The following is a 26,139-nucleotide window of genomic DNA, read 5'->3' on the forward strand; positions in this document are numbered from 1 at the left end:
GGCAACATCATCACATTAGGAGTTCATATTCAGGTACAACAAAGAGTCTGGTGGCACCTTAAAGACTAACAGATTTATTTGGGCATAAGCTTTCGTGAGTAAAAACCTCACTTCTTCGGATGCATAGAGTGAATTTCACTCTATGCATCCGAAGAAGTGAGGATTTTACTCACGAAAGCTTATGCCCAAATAAATCTGTTAGTCTTTAAGGTGCCACCAGACTCTTTGTTGTACCTGAATATGAACTCCCAATGTGATGATGTTGCCAAAAGACCTAATGCGATCTTTGAATGCATAAACAAGGGAATCTTGAGTAGGGGTAGATTATTTTACCTCTGTATTTGGCACTGGTGTGACTGCTGCTGGAGTCCTGTGTCCAGTTTTGGTGTCCAGAATTCAAGAAGAATGTTGATAAACTGGAGAGGCTTCAAAGAAAAGCAACAAGAATGATTAATTAATTAAAGGATTAGAAAACAAGCCTTATAATGGTAGACTCAAAGAGATCAATCTGTTTAGCTTAACAAAGAGAAAGTTAAGGATTGACTTGCTTACAGTCTCTGTCCATGAGGATTAAATATTAATAATGGTTTGTTCAATCTAGCAAAGAAGAGTATAACAATCCAATGCCTGGAAGACCAGTTCAGATTGGAAATAAGGCATACTTTTTTGAAAGTGAGGGTAATTAACCATTAGAACAATTTAGGTCAGGGTGGATTCTCTATCACTGATTACTTTTAATCAAGCTTGGATGATTTTTCTCAAAAATCTGCTCTATGAATTATTTTGGGGAAGTTCCATGGCCTGTGTTATACAAGAGGTTAGACTAATTGATCACAATGCTCCCATCTGGCCTTAGAATCTATGATCCTCTAGTCAGAGCTGCATACGCAGGTTAACATTTGATAGGTAGATAATTCTCATTGAGGATTCATTACCCCATTCGCCATGCACTGTATAAGCTTCACCTTACAAAGTTGTAGAAATACAATATTATATAATTTTCTGCAGGGTCCTATTTTACTTCATGGTCACAGTTTGCAGAATCCACCCCCGCTCCAGAATCTAAGCTTCTGTACTTTAAAAAAGAGAGAGAGGCATTCATTCTGCATTTTCTATAGCTGCCTATACCAATGTGAAGTAGGTTTAAAATTCCATGACTGACTTTGAACTATGAGGATTAGACGCATAGATTAATGGTGAATTGGGCCCTGTGTCTGTGTGTCTTATGGCTGTAAAAAGAACTTTCCAAAAGTGAATAGAGTATTACTGGTGCTATGCTGTGTCAGTATATAGACAGCCTGAAACAATAGTGGAATGAACTGCCTCATTTATTACATGCTTCATAAACCTTAGACAGAAACAAGGTATTGACTTTGAAACCTACCAATGATAATATCAGTGTTGACATTTAAAACTCTTTTCACTGCTCATCACTTGTGGAGGAATATTCAATGAATATGTTGTGCTAAAATACAAAACCGGGTACAAAAAGCCCCTGCTACTCCCCAATCCACTGCCATCATTGTCAATTTCTTTTTGCACGCACCCTGGACAACTTCCACAAATTAAATTGAGTTTTCAACACAAAATTCTGCAGCACACTGAAAACTTAAATTATACAAGGATTATCATACTGATGGTTTTCATTTAATTAAATATGAAAATGAACACATCTATCTTTTATTTTATCTGAAGGTGCTGCAGGGTTTTCAGCTGCTGCTCCAAAGCATCATTGAAACACAAGCACCTTGAAGTAGAAGTCGTTTGCTATAGAGTATTCTGGATCTAGCTTGCACAGTCAGAGAGTTGTAGGCTATGGAGCACTTGGCTCATTCACTATGCATCTTGTATAGAGTGGCTCTCTGGCATACACATGTATGTGAGCTTGTGGGGGGGGGGGAAATTGTATTATTTCTATCCTAAGTACTCTTAACGGCCACCATCACTGTAGTATCTGAACACCTCACAACCTTTAGAACAGGGGTAGGCTCGGCACGCGAGCTGATTTTCAGTGGCACTCATACTACCCAGATCCTGGCCACCGGTCCGGAGGGGCTCTGCATTTTAATTTAATTTTAAATGAAGCTTCTTAAACATTTTAAAAACCTTATTTATTTTACATACAACAATAGTTTAGTTATATATTATAGACTTGTAGAAAGAGACCTTCTAAAAAAGTTAAAATGTATTTCTGGCACGTGAAACCTTAAATTAGAGTGACTAAATGAAGACTCAGCATGCCATTTCTGAAAGGTTGCCGACCCCTGCTTTAGAGTATTTATCCTTACAACACCTCTGTGAGGTATTATCCTCACTTTACAGATAAAGAAATCAGACAGAGTAGCTAAGTATTTTGCCCAAGGTCACACAAGAAGTCTGGCAGAACAGGGACTTGAATCCAAATCCTATGCTAGTGCCCTAAAACTGGTCCATCCTCCCTCTCTTCCTTTTGAGAAATAATATGTGATCATCACATAATTAAAGATTGTGTCATGATGTATGCGCCCAAGGGGGCAGAGTTAGGATTCTACAGGCTGCCTTAACATTATCATTGCCTGACTTTTGAATGCAAACTTAATATTCTTTTAACATAGTTTTTTGATGGAATACTGTGTAGAACTGGAAAGTGATCTATGCCAGATTGTCTTGTACATCTCTGTTCTATTTATCAATAGCCACTTGTCTCTAAAATTGGAGGGCTGATTATTTTAGTAACTTAAAGAGCAAATCAATAGGGCATTAAAAAAATTAATGCCTGATTCCACCTCTGTGTTTATATTTGTTGTTTTCTCTTGTTTCTTTTTGCAGAGCACTGTTCATGATTTAACAGTGCATCGTGCAACTCCTGAAGACATGGTAAGTCAAAAATCTGTCATTGACCTGCTATGGAATAGAGGTAATCTACTTGGTCATCTGAGGCAGATATTTCATTTCATTTATATGGGATATTTTGTTTATAACATCTTATCTCCCTTCCCTACCCACCAAAAACTTTTTTAAATATAGCTTTTCCCCTCCCCCCTCCCAATAACTATATGCACAACCCCTTCTTTTAGTAGTGCTCATCTGCTTAATGTCTCCTTCAGCCAGCTTATTTTAACCAATATTCTGATATATTTTCCAGTGGATCCCTTTAGAATATTTTCCAACATAGGATAGGATAAGGGGAAGGAGGGGGGGAGAAAACCTTCCAATAGATAAGTTTAACCTGCATCATCTTCACTGAAGAAAGGGCTGAAAAATATGTTCTTTAGTCTTGGAATTTCCTTAATTCTTGGGGGAGTTTGAACAGGTTCACACCACTACTACTGTTCCTGCTATGTAGAGCTATTCTTCTTCACAAGGTATGAGTTCAATTCCATCCAGCTGACAGCAATTATATTAGTATAATATTGAGGATACAATGAAGGAGTTCGTGCTCATTTAGGATTATATCTCTTGTGAGGAGGCTAGTCTTGATGACATAAGTCTCTTTCTAAATTCTGTAACTTAATTACTCTCTAATTCCCATTCAGAGGGTGGAGACACTGATGCCCAACGCAGTGCTGAATCAGACAATTCATTTTGCCTTGTTTTCGGTGTGCTGGGTGACAGTATTTCTGTGACAGTTGGATACAGCTGTTGCTGTTATTTCAGTAATGTACGGCAGATGGGAACACATACATTTCCCACTTCCCTTTGCTCTGTGAGGTAACTTAAACTTTTGTTCTTCACGGAGTGGTTGACTCTGATTGCAGATGACATTACTGGCATCACCAACATGTGGTTTGACTTCACGGTACCCAATGCAGAAATTGGTAAACCTTGCTTGTAAGAGTGCCTTAGCTTAGGGGTTCTCAACCTTTCTTTCTTTCTTTTTTTTTTTTTTTTTTTAGGCCCCCTCAACATGCTATAAAAACTCCATGGCCCAGCTGTGCCACAACAACTGTTTTTATGCATATAAAAGCCAGGGCCGGCATTAGGGTGTAGCAAGCAGGGCAGTTGCCTGGGGCCCCACACCACAGGGGACCCTGTAAAACTAAATTGTTCAGGCTTTGGCTTCAGCCTTGGGTAGTGAGGCTCTGGGCCCCGGGCTGCAGTCCTGCAAGGCAAGGCTTCTGCTTTGGCTTTCTGCCCTAGGCCCTAGAGAGTCTAATGCCAGCTATGGTTGGCGGACACCCTGAAACCTGCTCTTGGCTCCCCAGGGGGCCCCAGAATGCTGGTTGAGAACCACTGCCTTAGGTTGTCCCTTAGATTTGAACCAAATTCTCTTCCATGCTTGCGTAGGTGCGCCGTCATGAGATACACACGTCAAAGAACAAAGCACTGGTGCATGTGGAGCTACAAGAGAGAGCATTAAAGAGAAAATGGAAGAAGCAGAGGCAGGGGGCTCCTGATTCCCTAGAGAAAAGGAAACTGACCCTCATGCGAGAGGTAAGAGCTAGGTCTGGACTTTCAACACAAGTTTTTAATTTGCCAGGAATGTGAAGCAAGCACTTCGCATCTTCTTCCTCATCTCCTTTGCTACGAAGGACTTGTAGCAAAATGGAAAATTGCTCCTGAATGAAGGTCGAAATCCACTGCCTGGCTGAATAATCAAGCTTGGCTGATGTACAGAATCCCTCACCCCTAGGTGCTCTTCTTTCAGCTACTGCAGAACATTGGTTGGAGTAGGCTCTATGGTTAACAGGTGACCAAGCCCCAGGGAGACATGATCATGTGGTCTACATAGTGTCAGATCTTACCCCTGGCCCCTGCCCTTGCCTTGTCCCCTGCCATTTCTTGAATGCTGCTGTGCAGGGATCCTTGCAGTTCTAAATTCCAAGCTGTGCAAAGGAGATGTATCCTGTGCTTGTCTCCCCACCCACCATGTACTCTATTGTTTAGTGGAAATGCTAAGGTTGTGTCTGGGGAACCTCTGTACCTGTAATTGCTGTATTTAACCAGAAGAAAGGAGGAGAGCAAGAAGGGGAGTGTTTTGTTTGTTTGTTTGTTTTTAAAAAAGAGAGGCAGGAAGGGTGGGGAGGGGGAAGGGAAAGAAAATTGACAAAACAGGTTGAGGAGCTGTAACTGCTGGCAGGTGATCTAGTGTTCCTCAGTTTGGAATTAATTCTGTCCCTCACTCTCTGGGCCTGCCTTAAACACTGTGTAATACTACTACTACTAGTACTACTAGTACTACTACTATTTAACTAGTTTTTGAGTTCTGACTGCAGCAGTACTATCTGACTCCAGTCAGGAGGCAATAGCTTCTCACTCAATTAAATGATTTCCCCTGATTCAAGCATCCAGTAATTCCCTGCAGCATGGTTATTTGAGATGTGCCAATTGCTGTGGGCCATGGGATTAGTCACAAATTCTTGTATCTATAAAAGTTATGTGTATCTTTGTGAGCTAGAGATTGTATGTTAGCTTCATGGGGGAGGATTACCAAGCTTCCCCTAAGAACTACATCAGTGGAAGCTAATTACTGCAGCTGCCAGGACAAATAAACAACTCCAGAGAAGTACCACCTTCTGGGGGGAGTTGCCTATATAGGCTGAGACAGGGTTCAAGAGGACAAGGAAAGAGCTTGTAGTATAAAGGGTCAGCATGAACAGTTGGGTATCCCTCACTTTGATCCAAAAACTGACATGAGATTGAAACCAAAAAGGCAAACCCTGCTGGAAGGGTTTGAAGGATTAGAACCTGCCAGGGTCTACACATGGAAGAAGGTGACAATTGGTAATCTTAGTGTGTGTAAATGTTTTATTATATGTTGTCTCGGTAATGCTTTTGTTTTAAAATACATATATTGTGTTCTGTGAAAGATGGCTGGCCACTCGTATCCCTGATGTTGTCCCTTGAGAGAAAGTGAATTGCAGGTGCTGGACTAAGGTCCGATCTGCTGGGATAATCACCGTGAACTGCATGGGGACTGCAAGCTTAAGTCCCCAGTCTGAAGGGAGAGGGACATGGGTCCCAGCCCATATAGAGGTGACAGCTGGGGATCTGAGACTAAAGTGGTGCTTGTGAGCAGACCACGGGTGGGGCAAAGGCGGAGTTAACCCCAGAACTATGAATTACCCAAAATCCCTTTCCATAATCCATATATTTATCCTGTTTTTTGGGGAAATCAGTTTGTATATGGTGATATGAAGTGTCTCCTGTGCTGTGCCTTCAGATTCTCTCTGATCAGTATCGGCTGCAAGATGTGTTGGAGAGATCTGATCAAGCCATGGCTGTGGTGAAAGACCTGTTTGGCGATGCTCCTCGCAGGCATACAGGTAAACCAACTAATTTGTGTAAGGCAGTTCATTTAAGATTACCACAGTTCTTTTACAAATTTTGTCTAATTTCACAAAATTGTAGACTGGGTAATCTGGATTAGCTCAGATTGTTTGGTTAATCTGGTTAGTTAGCAAAGCATAGTTCATTCCCTTAACATAGGCAGAGTTGGTTCTCCTTTGTACTAACTATTACAGATCAGGATGACACCTAATGTGAGGGACAGGTTATCACACATCTTGCTACTGCAGGGTTCTTGCACCTTCCTCTGAAGCATCTGGTACTGGACTTATGGTAGTTCTTGTGGTCTCACTCCTGAATGCCTTTGATGCATAGTCCTGGCTGCCCTTGGAGCTTTGTCAGGAGATGAATGAGGGTCTCGCTTGCTCTTGATCGAGAATGCAAAACCTATTGGCCCTTCTCCCAGAGAGAATGGTGGGCTCTACAGTTACATTAATCTCTTCTCTGTGAATTGCCATTTCTCTTTCACTTGTAATGACCGTATGTTCCTCCTTGCATGTGCACATTTCTCCGATTACATCAGTATCTACAGTGACAACCCTAGCCCTCCACCGAATATGTAGTGTGACTTTGTGGCTGGCCACTAGGGTTACTTAGGAGTGATGTTCACCTCCCCTTGACTTGTGTGATATATTGGAGAGACAAAAGGGGCTTAATTTATGGTACAGAAGTCCTGAGGTACTGGTAGGACTTTGGACCTGGTTTCCCCTGAGATAATGGTTTATATCAGCTAAATAGCCCTTTGTATGCTATGACTTCCTGTCTTCCTCTGTCTACTCTAGGTTTCCCTAATGTAACAATGGCTCCTCATTGTGACCTGGAATCTTCTCAAGGTCCCATTGTACAAAAAAGTGATCCTCCCACACAGCTTTCCATCCTTAGTGAATCTATCATGGATCCCCAGGTAATGTACTCTTTATATGGACTGTATAGTAAATGCAAATAAATGAGGTTTTCAATGCAGAGTTCTGTGGCTATGTCTTCACTTGCGTGAAAGTCAGGAAATCCAAAATTAAGGTTCCTAAGCCAGCTCTCTTGTGTATAGTATCTATATTATTATGTTTAACACTGTGTACTGAGATAAAACTACATATATTATGTAGAAAATAATTTATTTTGGGTTGCTTTGGGAACCCTGACTTAGGATTTCCTGACCTTTTTGTACAAAAAGCATCAACTTTGATGTTTCATTAACATGGTTTCATTTGTGTTTCATTATTAAAAAGTAAAAGTAGAAGTGATTGATTAAATCTGGAACCAATTTCTCTGACCTTTAGCTGAATGCGCACACATTGAAATATACTCGGATGCCTTTATTTCAGTGTAGTGATATCTCTGTATGTGGCTATTTCGCTGACTGCATTCAGGGTGTTCTTTTGATGTTCACTTAAGTCTAACTATTTCTTAACTAGGTTTTTTTGTAACCATAGCAGAACCCGCATATTGCAAATTTGAACTTTTAAAACAAAATATTTTTTGCTTTAGACAAGTAAAGTTTGAATAACTTTAATGTGCTTTTCCCCCTCAGATAACTCAGATATCTGAAATCATACCAAAAATATTAACTTGACGTTGAGAACAAGGATAAGAGACTTCACCCCAAAGGGCTACTTTTCAGAAAAGTTACAAGTGACAGAAAATAGGGTCTTGGCATGAAAGTGTCATTTCTACCATACGTGTAGTCTTCCTGTTATGATTCTGTACTAATATTTACACCATAGCACCTTGAACAAATACATATTATCCTACACTGAATTCAGGACTGCTCTGCCAGTCAGCCTGGGTTCTTTTTAAATGGAGGCATTCTTTGCATTTTTGCTGTGGCCTTTGATTTATATATGTAGCATATTGAATCGCTGCATGTGCATTGTATGATAAGTTGAAAGTCTGGGCTTTCCAGAGGGAGCTAGGGGAGGCAGGTGCCCAACCACCATCAAATTTCAGTGAGATTTGGGTGTCCAGCTCTCTTCTACTCTTTTGAAAATCCTGACCAAAATCCTGTTGTAAAGCATCCACAGGGCAAAATTCTGGTTACTGCAGGAGACCTTAATTCAGAATTGACTTTCCTAATTATGTGCACAATAAAATATCGCCCTTTTCATCGTATTATGTCACTTTTTATGCATGTGCTGTAAATGCAATTCATGTGTGGGTTTTTATATATAAACTACATTAAAAGAATGTTGTTTAGATTGCAAAGTGAATCATTCAAAACTTAGGAAATGCCAGAATCTAGTATTAATTCTGTCACTTAATTACATGATCATATGTTATGTTTTTCCACAATACGCATCTCATTTGATGGTTAGAAAGGCCACTGCTAAGGAAATGAGGCAGCTGTTCAATATGTTTTATCCGCAGTCATTGTGCAGCCCTTGCCTTACTGCACATGTCCAAACAAAGCTCTGAATACTGAAGTATTTATTTCCTGTGGTCTTTTCTAGAGTACTCATCGCTGTAGTATCCCAGTACTTCACAAACATTCATAAATTTATTTCCTGTCTTCACTGTAAGATGATAGTATTTTTGTCCATATTTTAGAGGTGAACTACAATAAAGAGACTTGTTTTCTGGGAAGTGTTTCTACTGAACTACTTAATTTTTTTCTTTATGAAGGATGGATTTAAATTGCTGTCATGTAACATTTGAGATGTCTTGTGTTTTTCTGAGACAGGCTCTCAATGAAGTAGAAGGGGAAGATTCCTCCAACTGTCAATTAGAGGACAGTGTGAATGAACAGGATGTGTCTTTGCACTTCAAGTCCAACATTGACACAAACAGGTCAGTGTGTGTTTCTGTCAGTCAGTCCACTATCGTAACGCTTCTGTCCCCATAGTGTTTTAATAGCACAATCAGATGTCCAAACACCTTTGTGCTCTCTCCCATCGCTATCTCTTATGCACAGGAGTTGCTCCCCATAAATATACACAAAGCTATTACGATATCCTCCTTCAAATCTCTCCTTAAAACTCACCTCTCCCATGATGCCTACAAAACATTTGGCAGTGACTAGGCACTTGGTGAGCTATGACTGATATTTATTACACTTACCATAATTCTCTCATTGTTACCTTGTCGTGTCCCCTCCCCCACCCCCTTCCCCGCTCTCATATTTGCATTGTAAGCTACTTGGGGACAGGGGTCTTCTTTCAGTTGTATGGACAGTGCCTAGTGCAGTGGGCTCCCATTCCGGATTTGGACCTCTAGGCACTACCTCCGTCCAAATAATAGGTTGACTTGTGGAATTGGATTGGTAGTTGAAACCCTAATAGCGATTAAGAGCACCCAGAGAGGAGAGAGTGTAAAGGGAAAAGAGGGCAGGCTAAGAACAGGACTTTGTGGGACCCCAGTGGACTGCAAGACATTGGAAGAGAAGGACCTGTTGACAGACATGGAAGGCATGATCAAATAGGAGAATCAGAAGAGAACTGCATTGTGAGTCCAGAACAGATAATATATCAAGAAGAATGGTGGTGTGATCAACCATGTCAGAAGCAACAGAAGTGTCAAGAATGATGAAGATGGAGTAGAGACCTTTGGACTTGGCTAAGAAAAGCCTGTTAGACTTTAAGAGCTATTTCACAGTAGTGAAGAGGCTAGAAGGCAGATGGGGGGAGGGGGGTGAGGATCAAGGATGGAGTTAGGAACTTGAGGTAATAGTTTCATATGGTATGTTTATCTCATGTGTGAAGGATAGAAGGGAGGGGTAGTAGTCAGAGGCAGTTGAAATGTGGGGGTTGTCTTTTGGGGGTGGGAGATGATGACTACAGCATGCTTGTATCTGTAAAGGAAAGGACTGAGGGAGGTCAGGAGTTGGGAGGGAATGGGGTCAATTGCACAGATGGCTGTTTTAGAGATAGAAAGTGCGTCAGAAACCTCAGTGTTAGTCATAGAGGTGAAAAAGTTGGAGGTGGAGGAAAGAAGAACAGGGGGAGAGAGGAGATCATAGCAGACTTCATCTTTTTTGCATGTGCCAAACAGAGACTAGAACTTTTGCACTGAAGAGTTAACCACTCATGCAAAACTCAAAATTCTGGAAAAGAAGTTAAGCATATTCCTATCATACTTAACTTATACAAACATGTGCTCACTATAGCTAACATATCATCATATCCTCCATATACACCATTCATCATCACAACTCCATTATTTGTGTTTTAACTCTCAATAGTGATCTCTCTCAGAAACACATATATGTATATACTTATGTGTTGAATAATTGGAGGTTGAAAGTGTGTCTTGTGAGTGCTATAAGGGGGTAGATCATGTATTTGTTTCATTGTATAAGATATGTGCTCAGTAATAAGGTTGGCTAGTATTTAAGATGTTTGAGTGATTGCGGGTAGTGGTGTGTGTTTGTTGAAAGTCTGCTGTATGTGTTGGTGGATTAGTGTGGATGTCTGTAGTGGGTGTAGGTGTAGTATGGTTTGTATAGACTTACCTTTTTGTTTCTTTTGATTGTGGTTCTCCATCAGTGTTGTACTGACTTCAGCAACTTATATTGTGAATGAAATTTTTATGTAGAATTTTTATTACATTTGGCCATGTTGGTTTGCAACTATAGCAATGTGTATTTGAGTTAACTGAGGAAAGTAGCATTGGGTTTGAAAGATGTTGTGTTGGAGTTCTTAAAGTAGCACACTTGCTGGTGGTCGTTGAAGGAAATGTCAAATGCCATGTCGTCATGGCCTGCTCTACGCTTAAAGCTTAGTTTGGTATAGCTAAAGCACTCAGGAATATGAAAAATTCACACTCCTGAGTGGCGCAACTACGCTGACCTAAAACCCTGGTGTAGATGCAGCTAAGTCAACAGAAGCATTCATCCATCAACCTAGCTACCATCGTTTGTGAAGGTGGAGTTACTATAGTGGTAGAAGAACCCTTTCTGTCATTGTAGTGCCCATCTACGCTATGGGGTTACAGCCATATAGCTGTGGTGCTGTAGGTATGCCACTGTAACCTTCATAATGTAGACTAGCCTTGTGTTGGTTACAGTGGAGGAATACTTATGTAACTAAAATAGAGTGGAGAAGGATTTAACTCATTTCTAGGATTTTGAGGCTTTGCATTAATGAGGAATTTGCTTGAGCAATTTTAACTACTTTTTTTACTCCTGAGAGCATTTTTGTGGCTTCATTTTGATTCCCCATCAGAGAGTCATTTTTCTGCAGGGTAGCAAATCTGCGGGGGACATAAATTCTGCACTGTGCAGTGGCACAATTCCCCCAAGAGTAAAGACTTTTTGAGAGGCTTTTTATGGATAGATGGTAAAGATTAGCTGTAAGCATTGTCATTTCAGAGTTCATTGTACCCTTGCACTCACTCTCTCTCTCTCATGCTTATTATATATAGGCTACTCCACTTACTGAAAGAAGAAAATGCTGCTGGAGCTTCCCAGCTATGGGCTGAGAAGCAACTGAGAACACCTACTCCATCACAGAAAGCAAATGTAGCTGTGACTCCAACAACTGCTTTGCCATCATCAGGAGCCGCAGGTTTGGCTCTGCTAGAACATTAACTCTCAAAGGACATGGGCTGCTAACAGCATCTTACTCAGAATAATTTTAGTGGAGCGGAAGGGACAGGATATTTTCAGAAATCTGAGTTGGCGCTGGCAGTTTGAATGTGTTTATATATAGAGACAAGGTGGGTGAGATATCTTTTATTGGACCAATTTCTGTTGGCGAGGGAGACAAGCTTTTGAGCTATACAGAGCTCTTATTCAGTCTGGGAAAGGTACTCAGTGTCCCAACTAAATACAAGGTGGAACAGATTGTTTAGCATCAGTAGTTAACATGTATTCTAAGTGAAGTGACCTGTTAATATCTCTCCAGTCATAGGACAAAAAAGGGGGGTTAGTGGGTTACAGATTGTTGTAATAAATCATAAATCCAGTGTTTTTATTAAGTCCCATTATTTTTAGTGTCTAGCAAAGTTATGAATTTAAGCTCCCAGGCTCATCTTTTTGAAGTTGTTGTGCAGGTTACCTTTGAGGATGAGGACTAAGAGGTCAGATATGGAGTGATTTGTTTTGTAAAAAGTGTTCACCCACGGGTGATGTGGTGTCTTTGTCTCTTATCATTTTGCTATGTGAGTTCATTCGAGAGTGTAGTTATTGTCTGGTTTCACCCACATAGTTGTTGTTGTGACATTTAGTGCATTGGATGAAATATTTTACAGTTAATCAGTTAGTTATGCGTGTGTGTGGGCATGTATGTGTGATTTTTTTTGTTTGTTTGTTTGTTTTTTAATCAGCCCTCAATGCTACCAAAGTAGTCCAGAGAGTCCATTCAAGGCTTCAGAATGAAGATGAAGAACAGACTTCAGATTCCTCTTACGCTGTGAGACAAGTGCTGAACCCAAATCCAAGAAAGCAAAAGCAAGTTTCAACAAAAGGTTTGATCCTTTTAAAATGACTATTTCATCCAAAGTAACTTGTACACCTCTACCTCGATATAATTCTGTCCTCGGGAGCCAAAAAATCTTACCGCATTATAGGTGAAACCGCGTTATATTGAACTTGCTTTGATCCACCGGAGTGCGCCCCCCCCCCACTCCCACACCGGAGCACTGCATTACCACGTTATATCAAATTCGTGTTATATCGGGTCGCGTTATATCAAGGTAGAGGTGTACTTGAGACAGTGTATCTGCCTTCCTCCAGTGTCCCTTAAAGCTCTGGTTGAGACCATATTTTCATTAAACGGTACTGATTATCAATGTAATTTATTGGAGTTGATAGTAAAGAATTCTCCTCTTTCCCTGCTTGTGATCCCTGGTTACAGTACACTTTGCCTGGAGTTTTACTTTCAGCTCTGGTATTTGCTAAGATTACAGAGAGAGAAGTAGTGTCTACATAGCTAAGGTTGCATTGTGATTTGCTCATAAAGGACTGAAATCTTGTTTTGAATTTAGTCTCCAAATTTGGCATAACAGCCCTTCAGGGGACAATTTGAAATCTTCATTTAAATTGTTTTAGGAAAACACTTCCTAATTTTTAGGAAGCATTTTTAAATGAAATTTGGTCTGGATGTTTGAAATTTTTTAGGTGCCTCTGACTTAAAGGTGTGGGGGGGACCCAAAACAGTCTCTCTACCCTGGTCCCACCCAACTTCTAAAATGTCTCTCACATAACGCTGTATGGATAGGACACTTAGGAAATTTGGCAATTCTGTGCATAAAGAATAGTTCCCCTTACTCCTCATAACTGAATAGATTTGCATGAAGTGGCTGATGGAGGAAGTGCAGTCTTCATGTGTTAATACCTCGGTGCATATGTACTGGGATCCACATCATGCTATTACTGATTCACAGTGCAAAAGAGGCAACAATGTCATGAGGAACTAGTTCTGTATGCAATGTGATATTGCCATTGCTAGGGCTTCATATTGCCACTACTGTTTTGGTACCACCAGGCAGCAGGACTGTGGGGAGCCAATTGGGGGAGCTGCCATGTAGGACATCCAAGGGTGTTTTAAGGGGTTTTGGGAATGGAATGTCATCTACTTTGAGACTCTGGGAGGTTATAACCTTCTTCAGCAGCAGTTTTAGTCCAATTGATTCACTCAGGGTCATCATATGAGGACTCTCTTCTGAAAAACTACAGGAAACTTGTCAGACAGAGAAGATGCCTTAAGAGTGGAGCTGGTAGCTTAATTATAGGTGCACTTTTTGCTGCAAGTCCCATCCCACCCCCAATGCCTCAGCTCTGTTATATTTGGTTCCCCACAGCTAAGTCTTGCTCAGATGTGCCTGAGCAGGTCTATCAAACTTTGATTCCTACTGAGAAGCATAGCAAAGGTCCACGGGAGGTTGGGGAATGTAGATGGGATACCTTCATGCTACTCACTTCCCTGCTAACTCACCTGTACCTCTCTACATGGCTGTCCTCATGCACTCCCTGGAACTTTTTCTGTGCTGTATTGCACGGATCTATGATGATGATCAATCTACAAACCCCTAAATATTGAATATATAGAAGAGTTTACTCTCTAAACAATGTTGGTTCTGCAGAAATTTAGACTAGGGGTTCCCAAAGTGAGGCCTGAAGGCAGAGAAATCCAATGTACAGTTGTCCTTCCCTGTACTTGTGGGCTGAAGGTTGTTGATCAGCTGTATATTCCCAAGGTTATTGAAGTTCACCCGCAAACAGTTTCTCATTATCTGCCAAGGAAGATAAAAGTATGAACAAATGCTGGAGTGGGTGCCTTTATTTTGATGTTCATTTACCATACATTTAAACCAGGTGTGGTCTCTGCCTCTTTTGAAAGTCACTAGGGTGGCCCTCAGAGTTAAGGCTTAGAGTCTAGTTTCTGAAGATTTAGAAACAACCTGTATTAATCTAAATGACTAGGATGCATCTATCTTTGATGTTCCTTTGTCCATTATAGTGCTGGAACAGAGTACTTCTCCCACAATTGAAATTTAAAGGATTTTTTTGTTGGTCTCTCTTTCAGTGAAAAGAAATCATACTGCACAGATGGCTTCCAAACAGAGAAGAAATGATTCTCTTGCTAATGCAGTTTCCTTCGAACTCCCAAGTGGCAATAAATCCAGCTTGGATGTCCTGAATCGCATGATTCACGAAGTGGAGCATGAAATGGAGGAATATGAGCGATGGACAGGCCGTGAGGTACAGAGAATGCAAAACGGTCACGGCCTCACAGGGTTCACTGTGTCATTGGTGAACACACTCTGTCGTCTGATGCGCTACCTCAAGGAGGTGAGTAGATGTTATGTGACCTGCTCCTGTAGCTAGAATGAATAAGCACAAGGATTATAGATTAATTTACAACTTTAACTTTGACATTTCCTAACTTCCAAGTCCTTTACTTTGTAATCTCAATATCTTTAATAGTGTTGTTAGGATTGTTTGTGTGCAATTTTAAAAAAGGTAAAATTATTAATTCAGCAGAAACTATGCTTTCTCTAATAAACGGGCAGGAGTTCACTGAACTGAAATGGAGGAGGTCTCCCATTTACTTCAATGAGAGATGTAGTCCACTTAAACAAAAACCAACTGTGAACAAAGCAACATTTAAACACACCCAATATTCTGAATATGCATTTAATTTTTATAGTTTAAAAAGTGTTCGATCTGTCTTAGGTATGTGGGCTCTGGGATTAGTTATATGCTAAAGATCTCAGTCCCTTTCTGGTTCCTCCACATGTGCTTGGGAACTACATCACAGCACCTAGCTGCCACTTGTTTCACAGTGAACTGCTCTGCTCTGAGCACAGGGTGTTTTAGACCCTTGCATTTGGATGACAGTCCTCCTTTCTGTTGTGTTGCTTCCTTGCGCTGTGTTCCCCTCACAGGGAGCACTGGGCCTAGGCCTGGACTGCGAAGATTTGGGTAGGCTATACCCCTGGGTCTGAGGCACAGATGAGGTTGCATCACAAACAGCAGAGGCTGGTCCTTCACCCTAGTTGAAAAATACTGTTGACCAGGCAATGCTGAAGATGGGCTGAAATTGATTCCTGGCCATCTGTCACTGTCATCATTGAAAGTGAGTCTCCATTCAGGTCTTGAGAGAGTTGGGTGGTGTCCAGCCCATAGATAATGGACTGTGGGCCATACGGTCAAACCCTGATTGAGAGGGATACAGCCACAGCTGTGTGACTTGTTGGGCTGTCCCCTGCTCTTTTTGCAGTGGCTAAGCCAAATACAGCCACACCATATTTGATACTGGTAACCCTTGGGACTGTCCCCTTGGTGGTGGTGCTTGTGCACCCAGAGACCCTTGTTCCTTACTGAGATGCTGCCTGTATGATACCCTCACAGTCCACTGTCGTCTTCTTAAAGCTATTATGGGGGTTATGCTTGGAAGGACTCTGCAGCCCTGGCTTATTTGCCTAGCTAACCTCCCTCCCCCTTCAGCCAGCTAGGAGTTGCCAAAAGATGGGCTACACATCCTAGAAAAAGAGCATTCCAAGAGGTCTTGGAGCCTCCATAGAGGCTTTTTCCTCTTCCTCTGTGCAGAGTGAACCCTCATCTGGCTCCTGTCCTAGAGATATAGACTCAGAATCCAGAACTTCTGATAGGATATTGGTACATTATCCTTAAAATAAGTAATGCAGGAAGGGAAACTCTGGTCTGTTGAATCCTTTGCTAAGGTTACCTCTAAATATAAAAGCAAGAGACGCTGCATTTCGAACACTAAACTCTCTTTGGAAGAGGCAATAAATGCAGAATAGCTCTATGTAAAGGGGGTGGGAGGGAACCCTCTACTGCTGAGATCTATGCCAAACTGTATAAGATCCCTAAAGAAAAGTGGAATAGATTTGGTCATGTTCCTGAAGTGAATTCTAAAATCTTCTTACTGCTTTTACTTATATATACACCTCTATACCAATATAACGCTACCCGATATAACACAAATTCGGATAAAACGCAGTAAAGCAGTGTTCCGGGGGGGCGGGGCTGTGCACTCCGGCGGATCAAAGCAAGTTCGATATAACGCGGTTTCACCTATAACGCGGTAAGATTTTTTTTTTTTTTGGCTCCTGAGGACAGCGTTATATCTGGGTAGAGGTGTATAAAAAAACAAAGTCACTCATCCTGTGAATGCTATTTCCCTCAAAGTTCCATTGGACAAAAAAATTAGAGCATTGACACATCTCAATAGTGGTTTGTGCTGTGTATGCCCTACCTCCACTTCGAAAGCCTTCCTCACCATAAAGAAAGCACGTAAGACTAGGAGACACATTTGGCTGCAGTCACTGACCCTGTCCCCCAACACCCCTATGGCCCAGAGCTCGTATTTCAGACTGGCTTGAGTTCCCCAAAAGTATGGAATAGTTCTGCTCAGTCCTGGCTTTGCTGGTACCTAAACCAATCAGTCTGGTGCACCCAGGTCAGGCTAGAAAATCTGTCCCTCCTAGTTTTAAGAGATTTAGAAAGTGGATTTACCTGTGTTCCATAGGCTTAAAGGAGATATACCAGCAGGTCCCCTTCCATCTGCCTATCAGTATTTGTGCTTCACTCTGGACAGTTATCATTTTCAATACATGATCCTCTTTTTGTCCCCCTTTTTGGCTTCACAGCTTTTCTCCAAGATTTTGATAGCTCTGATTACCTCCCTGAGGGAGGAGGAGATTTACATTTACTACTATACAGATGACATTCTCGTCCCGTCCAGTGCCAGCAGAAGCCATCTGAGATGCCCAGTTGGGTAATTCAAGCTCTGCAGAGGCACAACTTTGTCTTTAACCTGGAAAAGAGCTCCCCAAACTTCTCAGGATCTCCAGCATTTGGGGGCTAGATTGTGCGTTCTCAGAATAAAGGATGTAGATCCTCTTATTCATAACTCACAGACAACCACTTGGAGGAGCATTCTGCCTGCTTGATCTGATGTGTCTAGCACAGGCCAGTGCATCTTTCTCCACACACAACCTCTCCAGGCTGTCATTTTCTCTATGGGAAATCACAGTGAGGATTCCCCTTGTAGTTCACTGTATCTCACGTCATCAATGCTGTGGTAGCACAATATACAAAACTCAAGAAAAACCTCTTTCAGATCCAGCAGTGACAAGGATTGTCGTAGACACCTGTATCAGCCTTCATGCTGTCACACTCATAGCGGGGCAAATGATCTTCAGCCGAATCCAGGAGGAGCATCAGCTGGCTGGAGATCAGTGCCATCACTAATGTTCTGAGACACCTCTCCCCTCTCTTGACCACCACTGATGACAAGATGGCAGTGGTCTAGGTCAACAGGCCAGGCAGGACTCTCAGCTCCTCGTTGCAGGTGAAAGGAAGCATCTAGAATTCTCCCTGGACAGAGAGGAAATGTCTCTCCATTGCATTAGCTTATTTTAAAGGATACGATCAATTTACAAACTGTCAATCTCAGGAGAGGGGGATCTGAAGAACAAAATCCTTTGCTTAATGTCCCTCTAATGGGGTATTTTCTAAATACACTTTGTTTTGCCTCCAACAAGAGAAAAAAAAATCGGATCTCTTCTGCTCCCAGCCCTGGTAGAAACAATACTGGAGAACAGATGCCTTCTCCTTCAATGGGTCTGACCTCTTTTCACCAGAATGGCCAGGAAGATCAAGCCTGACATGAGTAGCACAAACCACTGGCAAGCACCAGCACCCTTAACTCTACATTGTCTTGTGTGTGTAATCCTATAGTATAGAGTTGAAGTCAGAGTAGAGTGAGAATGCTTCACCAAGAGCTGGTTATGTCTTTTTTCATAAAGGCTGTGAAGAAAGACACATAGGAGTTTAAAGGGTCTTCCCTACTCCTGTGCCATCATGGGAGAGTGGGGAAGGGATAGTATCAGTTTGTATGTGCAATGAACAGGATTGCGATGGTAACACTGACGTCACCTTTAAAGCTGGTAGCAAAAGCTATATTTCTATGCTAACTTGATAGCGAGGTTTGGAGTTACTCCCTCTTGTAAACACGAACCTGTATTGATGATTGATTGTGAATTTTCTTCCCCCACCCCAGAGTGAGATGCAGCTGCGTCAGGAAGCAACAATGAGGCAGCAGCTTGAGGAGATGCTGAATGAACACAGAGCATTGATTGATGCTCTGACAACTGAAATCCTTCTGGTCAGAGAAGAAAATGCTGCCATACAGGTACAAAGAGCTGCTGAGCCTTTCCTTTGACACCCTATGAAGCCCAAGGCAGGAACTAATGCAGTGAAAGATTTAAGCAGGTTCTTTATCTCTAGAATATGCATTGGCAGAGCAGCATAGGGGGCAAAGGACTTTAACAGCAAGGGACGGCACTACAAATCAGCATTGAAAATGTGATAGTTAAAGAATCTGGGGGACGTTGTGATAGAGGGGTATGTGGAAGTGTCATGCCAACCCTCAGTGCCTCATTCTAACTAGTGGTATAGTCTCCTCACTTCAACAAGCTCCAAATTCCTATCAATTAAAAGGAGCAATGAGAAACTTTTTTTTGAGAAAATCCCTTTAAACTTTGACAGAAGATTGATTTAATACAGCTTAGCCTTACTTTAATGGATGCCTACTGTGTAGTCCGCATGCTTAAAAATCTGCCTCTGTGCTCTCACAATATTAATACTAGAGGGGCAGTGAAGTGGAACTGACTTACGGTCTTATCAGTTTCACTCTGCAGCTGTGGTGGATTAGGGTGGAAGTTGCAGCCATAAGAGAAAGCAACCTGGGGAAGGAAGAGGAGGATGGGTGGCAGTGGGGGGTAATCAGTAAAATATGGGGCTAGTCAGGAAGCAAAAAGAGGAGAAAGAAATAGAGGAGACAGGTGCAGAGATGCCTTTGTTTGGCACCTCACTGAGATCAGATTAAAGCTTTGGCACTAAGCGAGGAAATAGACTCCTCCACTCAGAGGAATAATACATCTGTCTAATTTTTGTCCCTAGAACACAGATCTCTATGCATATGTGTGGTTTGTTTGTTTTTTCCCCTCCCTTAGAAAAGACTTCAGCAATATATGGTGGTAACAGATGAACAGTTGATTTCACTCACTCAAGCATTCAAAAGCCTCCCTGTAACAGATCCTAACAGAGGGCGAAGTCCAACAGATGTTGGAGTTGCAATCAACAGTCAAGGTGGGTATCATTTCAGCACTTTAGTAACTTTAGAATCCTAGGTGACATTTTGAAAAACACCCTCCGCTCCAAGTAACATCTGAGACAGTATGGGATAATTGCCAAGAAATCACTGACACAAACTAGAACTTAATCCACCAGACGCCTGTTGTAATCTCATTGAATTCAGTGGGACTATGCCGGATAGTAACTATCATACTTGGCAGTAAATTGTCCTACAGAGACAAACGTCTAGTCCTAGATTGATTGATGGATCCCCTTTGCACAGAAAGAGCTAATGGGTTAAATCTTTGTGCTTTCTAGGCACCTCCCAAATAAATCTGGGAACTGTTGCCTGAGTCTAGGCCACAGTAAACAGCTCTTATCTCAAATGCTCTGCCCTGGGACACAGCTGCTAACCTTTGAATTTTACGGTCATATTGTCATTTATTTATTTAATAAATATTCTCTTCTATACAGTTCTGGTTAATCTCCCCTCCTTCCCCCTCACTGGCAGCTCCAAGCCTGGATCTGGACTGAGGATCAGTCATGTAACCAACTGTGGACCTATGCTGTAGATGTGGTTATACCACAAACATTTCTGTTACAAGTAATGACCCTTTCTATGAGGATTCTGCTCAGGAAGAGCCCACGTAGCTGCTCCTGCTGTGACTCCGGAGGTTTCAGAGCAAAGCTCCCCTTCCTTGAACACAAGTAACCCCTCCAAATGCTCTGTCCTCCTTGGGATGTCTTCCAAAAATACTCTTCCAAAAGAGTCAAAGCTTCAACGCATGTTTCTTTCTGTACCTCTTGACGAAGGAGAGTTCTTGTTCCCTTCAGACTCCTCCCTGGATGGTTCAGACACTGGAGCCAGGTGTTTCTGATGCAGTAGTAGATGAGGCTAACTCATTAGTTACTTCAACAGGTATTTGATAATCAAGGAAGCCAACTGTCTCATATGAGTCTGTTGGAGGAGCTGGTGCTGAGGAGGCAAATGGCACATGGATAAAACCCTGCAAATGTGCAGATATCCACTTTATAGCCATGGACCATGTTTGTGGATCATAGATCGGCTGCAGATACACATTTTGTATCCATGCAGGACTCCACGCATGGGAAAGAAGCTCTGGAAGGATACATTTTTTTTTTTTTTTTTTTTTTTAAATGGAGATATCCCATCTCCTAGAACTGGAAGGGACCTTGAAAGGTCATCGAGTCCAGCCCCCCGCCTTCACTAGCAGGACCAAGTACTGATTTTGCCCCAGATCCCTAAGTGGCCCCCTCAAGGATTGAACTCACAACCCTGGGTTTAGCAAGCCAATGCTCAAACCACTGAGCTATCCCTCCCTATAAAGGAGGATTTTCTCATTCCTTGTTAAGGTCACTGAGGAACAGTGATTCTGAGTGGTAGACTCCCCTTAATCTGACATTAGTTCGTAGCAGATGTTACTAACTGTACGCAATGCCTCTAACAGACCAGTTCCCTTTTGGCTCTTTACATTTAAGAGAGCTGTTATGCAGCCATTCAGTTCTATGATCAGCCATGTCCTGCTTTATCCCTCCTACAGTTTTCCCTCTCAGGCATTAAGGCCCTGAACAAAGCTGTTACGGGGAAATCCAGATATAAGGTCACACAAATGGGGGCTAAAGTAAGTGTGTGTGTGTGTGTGTGTGTGTGTGTGTGTGCACTCCAACTAAGTATGATCTCGGAATCAGCTATAACACTGCAGTCATGTTTTTCATTTTGTGCTTCCGTGGCATGTCCAAAACAGATGGCAACATACACACAAACCAGACATAGGCAAGTAGTTAGATGAGAATGGCAGCCATGGTTTAGATGGCTATGTGCATACTAGTTAGAGAGAGTGGATTTAAAAGGAAGGTATACAGCACAGAATGACTGGAAATAGAGTGGTAACAACTAAATTTCTGTCAATCAACCTACTTTACAATGAAGATCCAAATACATATTCGTGTGCATTCTGATCGACTGACAGTCATGTGCTTGGTGACAGTCTCTCATGGGGTGCTCTACAATCTGATGTCCTGATCACTGAAGTTTTGTTAATTTCCATCTTGGAGATGGAAAGCCATTTCAGAAATACAGAAATCAGGTTACGTTAGGTATATTAAGGTTTTGTATCCTTTCCGAGTGTGCTTATTGTATAGCTCTTCATCAGAGGTAAAATACTGTTAGGTAAATTCCCCTCACCCCCCATGTTTTCAGTCATCTGAATTCAGGACCTATCTTGACAGGAATTTATTTTTCTGTTCCTCATGTACTAAAATATTTTGTTTCTAATGCCCCCAATTCTTGATTCTGTCTTTTCAGAGAAGCCTGTATTATACTCCACTGTGCCCAGTACCAATATTTTCAGAAGGGAAAGCACACTTGTATTCTCACAGGAGGAGCTGCCTGTGAAACTTCCCCAGTGGTCAAGTCCCCCAGACACTGTAGTGGCAGGCAGCAGTTTGCCAGCTCATATGTTCCAGCCAGCTATCTTGTTATCTCCGCCTAGACAGAAAAGTATCCAGGAATTCTCTCCTCTTCAGAATGGTGAGATAGTGACCTCTCTCTTTGGACAGAATGAGATCCATATCCTTCAAATATGGTGTGAAATATATTGTGCTCCCTCTTTCAAATATTTTATTCTTTGTTGAATGAACTTCCGCCAGGATTTGGCCTTGCCCACTTGTTTTTTGGAGGCAGCCCTTCTATGCAAGTTCACAGTTTTGGCAACTAGGTGCCTGGCATCAGAACCCAGATCTCTTGCCTCTGAAGCTGGAGTTGTGTTACTGCCCTCTCCTGTTTGCTTGTCTTTCTGTTGACTGCTGACTCTCAATTTCCACAGCCCCTGCTGACGAGTAAGCTTTCCGTTATGAAGCATGGCAGAAAGAAAATTACCATTAATCCTCAAAAATAATTTTTAACTGTAGCCTATGTACAAGGCTTCAGTAACTGTTTAACCATATGGGAAGTCTGAAGAGTTTGCACTGTATTGTTGTTAATAGGGGTGATAAATGGTCTGTCATTAGATGTTAAATTTCTTAAAGAACCTGTTTTTTAAAATGTTAACTCCTAAACTATAGATTTACTTCCAAATTCTGAGAAAAGTCACTCTGCACTCAAATGCTGTAATTTGGGGAAAGACAAACAGCACTGGCTTAGCAGCAGGTAACTGACATGCGCTGTTTTTAGCATTTTGCACATTTCCTCTGATGTTGATTCTGGGCAATAACAAAGCAGAGAATAACTAGAGATCAATCTTTATAAAATGGAGGACTTGCTCAGCCATAAAATAAATGTTTATTTCAAAGTTCCCAACTGATATTTCAAACTGAAAAGTTCAGCTCCTCTCTTCCCTGGCTCCTCAGCCCATTACCCTCTGCTAGCTTTAAATTCAAGTACAGTAGAACCTCAGAGTTATGAATATCTCGAGAATGAAGGTTGTTCATAACTCTGAACAAAATATGATGGTGATTCTTTCAAAAGTTTACAACTGAACATTGACTTAATACAGCTTTGAAATTTTACTACGCAGAAGAAAAATGCTGCTTTTAACCATCTTAATTTAAACGAAACAAGCACAGAAACAGTTTCTTTACCTTGTCAAATCATTTTTAAATCTTCCCTTTATTTTTTAGTAGCTTAGGTTTAACACAGTACTGGACTGTATTTGGTTTTTGTTCTTTTGTTGGGGTGGGAGTCTCTGCTGCTGCCTGATTGCGTACGTCTGGTTCTACCAGTCAGTTCATAACTCTGGTGTTTGTAACTCTGCGGTTCTACTGTAATTGTTAAAATACTAGCAGTGACCTCTTTTGGGGAACATGAGCCAAAGGTGTATCCTGAGTAGAAAACTATCCATTTCCCCATCCTTAGTTGAGTGTTCCAGTTCAAGCCCTTCTCTGTGCCTTAGCTCCATTAGGTTAGTGCTTCACAGTCACTCCCCATGTTGAAGATAGCTTGTTTACTGTTCCTTTACTCTTTGTCTATAGCATTGAAGAAGACAGTTCAAACATATCCTGCATCCCACATCTCTCCATCTATGGAAACCACTGTGAGAGAGCCAAACTGGCAAAAGAGCTCATCTTCCTCTGTGGGAACTCAGAACACAAATGAAGAGAATCGTCTCCTCGCCCAGAGGTGGCGAATTCCTCCTACGCACAAAGACTTGGAGAGTTCTTTACTGTCAGATGGTCAGCAAGGAAGAAGCACCTTGTCCCCAGTGGACAGATGGGCCATTGCTGGCTCTGAAGATGAGCAGAAGCCCAGTGCACCTGAGGAGCACACTCAAAGCAATGATCTGTTAGGACAGATAGCTGAGCTAACACTGCAGAACTCTGTTATCAAAGCTCAGCTGAGCAAATTCAGAGATCGTTCTCAAGAGGGAGGGGATGGCCTGCATCAGCCAGTTACAAAGCAAAATATGAACACTAGTTTAGGATCGGCCATGCAGGGACAGGTAAGAATGTAAGAGAAGGTAAAGATTGGGTTGCCCTTCATCCCTCATCTCCATTTCCCCACAAAGTATTGATTTTATTTTTGGTATCAGGTTTGGGTCTCTTTCTCTCTCTCATTCCCAACTTTTGCCAGTCACTGTAAGGGAGCGAGTAGAAGAACTTGGTGGTGTGTGGGGAGGTCCTTTTCTTTCTTAACCTCATCCTGTCTTGACTCGGTCATCTTCCAATTTCCCTTTCACTGGGGATTGCAACTGCAGTTCCTCATGTGAGGCCAGGATAACAATGTAAGCAGCCTTTTCGAAGGTGGAAGTCAATGTTGTCTGGGTGCTGGTGAGTGAAGGATGCATGGCAGACTTAAAAAGCCTTACTCTCTTGTCCCATGTAAGCAAGACTGGCTTATCCTTAATGTCTTTGGGACAGAGAGGCCTTTGTCTACACTAGGAAAATTGGGACCTGGAATTAACCAGCAGTGCATCTCCACCAGTAGTGGTGTAGACAGGCCACTGCTCTGAGGGTAGGTCTACACTTACCTCCGGGTCCGGTGGTAAGCAATCGATCTTCTGGGATCGATCCCGGAAGTGCTCCCCGTCAACGCCAGTACTCCAGCTCGGCGAGAGGAGTACGCGGCATCGACGGGGGAGCCTGCGTGCCATGTCTGGACCCGCGGTAAGTTCGAACTAAGGTACTTCGAATTCAGCTACATTATTAACCTAAGTGTACCTAAGTTCGAAGTGGAGGGTTAGTGTGGACCAGGCCTGAGTAGGAATAGACAACACACACACCTGAAGCCTGCCTCCACTAGAGTCTCGACTCGTGCTACCATCAGTGGAGCTGCATGGCTGGTGAACTAGAGATCCTAATTTTCCTAGTGTAGCTGTAGCCTAAGGGCTTAATTCTCCATTTTCTTACACAGTGTCTAGTTGTTTACAGCTGTGTAAAGTGGGTATAGAAACAGGAGATTTCTGTTTTACCATCTCAGAACACTTTCTCCCCTGCACATCTAAAACACGCTTCTTTAGTGAAACATTAGCTTGACTGTGGTTGGTTGATTGGAGTGAGATAGAGAAGAAAGCTTTATGCCAGGGGTCGGCAACCTCTGGCACACGGCTCACCAGGGTAAGCACCCTGGTGGGCCAGTCCAGTTTGTTTACCTGCCGTGTCCACAGGTTCAGCCAATCGCGGCTCCCACTGACTGCAGTTTGTCGCCAGCACATTCCTCGGCCCGCGCCGCTTCCCGCAGCCCCCATTGGCTTGAAGCGGCGAACTGCGGCCAGTGGGAGCCGCGATCACCCAAACCTGCGGACGCGGCAGGTAAACAAACTGGCCCAGCCTGCCAGGGTGCTTACCCTGGCGAACCGCGTGCCAGAAGTTGCTGACCCCTGCTTTATGCTGTCTGTTGTGGGCAGTTTAACTTCATGAGGAGATGCATTTAATCTGTCAAGCAATGAGATGCTAGAGCAAAAGGCACATAACATCAAAGGTTTACCTAAAAGATGCTCTAACTTTTTTAACTTACTGAAACCAAATTCAGCCTGAAGGGTCAGTTTATATGAAAACACTTAATCTACTGCATGCCCTCTAAGACTGCAACTTCCAAATTTATTTTGTTTGTAATGATTTGTGTTAGACTTTGCCAGAGGTACCAAAGAGCTTGGAGGAACGAATAGCAGAGCTGAACCGCCAAAGTGCAGAAGCCCGTGGTAAACTGCTGCAGCTGATAGACCAGCAAAAATTGGCCACTGTCAACCCTATCTCTCCACCAGTATCGCCTGTTTTACCTCCCCCCATAAATTGGACTGGTATGTAGTGTGTCCCATGGTTGTCGTTGTCTTTCTAACACCCCCCCCCCCCCCCCCCCCCCCCCCCCTTTTTTTTTTTTC

The 26,139-nt window shown here is 42.3% G+C and overlaps 1 protein-coding gene across 3 annotated transcripts in view; it reads left to right on the forward strand.

The window, feature by feature from the left end:
- The window catches only part of SPICE1 (spindle and centriole associated protein 1), a 33,156-nt gene that overhangs the window by 1,405 nt on the left and 5,612 nt on the right, over positions 1–26,139 (forward strand). For 2 of the 3 annotated variants that reach the window (XM_034788191.1, XM_034788196.1), the window contains exons 2-14: positions 2,809–2,856; positions 4,267–4,413; positions 6,143–6,245; positions 7,050–7,171; positions 8,942–9,048; positions 11,620–11,762; positions 12,523–12,663; positions 14,724–14,989; positions 18,729–18,860; positions 19,684–19,819; positions 22,131–22,355; positions 23,795–24,261; positions 25,887–26,058. In XM_034788191.1, the coding sequence (XP_034644082.1) occupies positions 2,809–2,856; positions 4,267–4,413; positions 6,143–6,245; positions 7,050–7,171; positions 8,942–9,048; positions 11,620–11,762; positions 12,523–12,663; positions 14,724–14,989; positions 18,729–18,860; positions 19,684–19,819; positions 22,131–22,355; positions 23,795–24,261; positions 25,887–26,058 (2,209 nt within the window). The remainder of the gene's footprint in view (positions 1–2,808; positions 2,857–4,266; positions 4,414–6,142; positions 6,246–7,049; positions 7,172–8,941; positions 9,049–11,619; positions 11,763–12,522; positions 12,664–14,723; positions 14,990–18,728; positions 18,861–19,683; positions 19,820–22,130; positions 22,356–23,794; positions 24,262–25,886; positions 26,059–26,139) is intronic. The other variant, XM_034788205.1, reaches the window with a different exon arrangement.

Source organism: Trachemys scripta, chromosome 1 (assembly GCF_013100865.1).
Source record: "Trachemys scripta elegans isolate TJP31775 chromosome 1, CAS_Tse_1.0, whole genome shotgun sequence".
Lineage (NCBI taxonomy): Eukaryota > Metazoa > Chordata > Testudines > Emydidae > Trachemys > Trachemys scripta.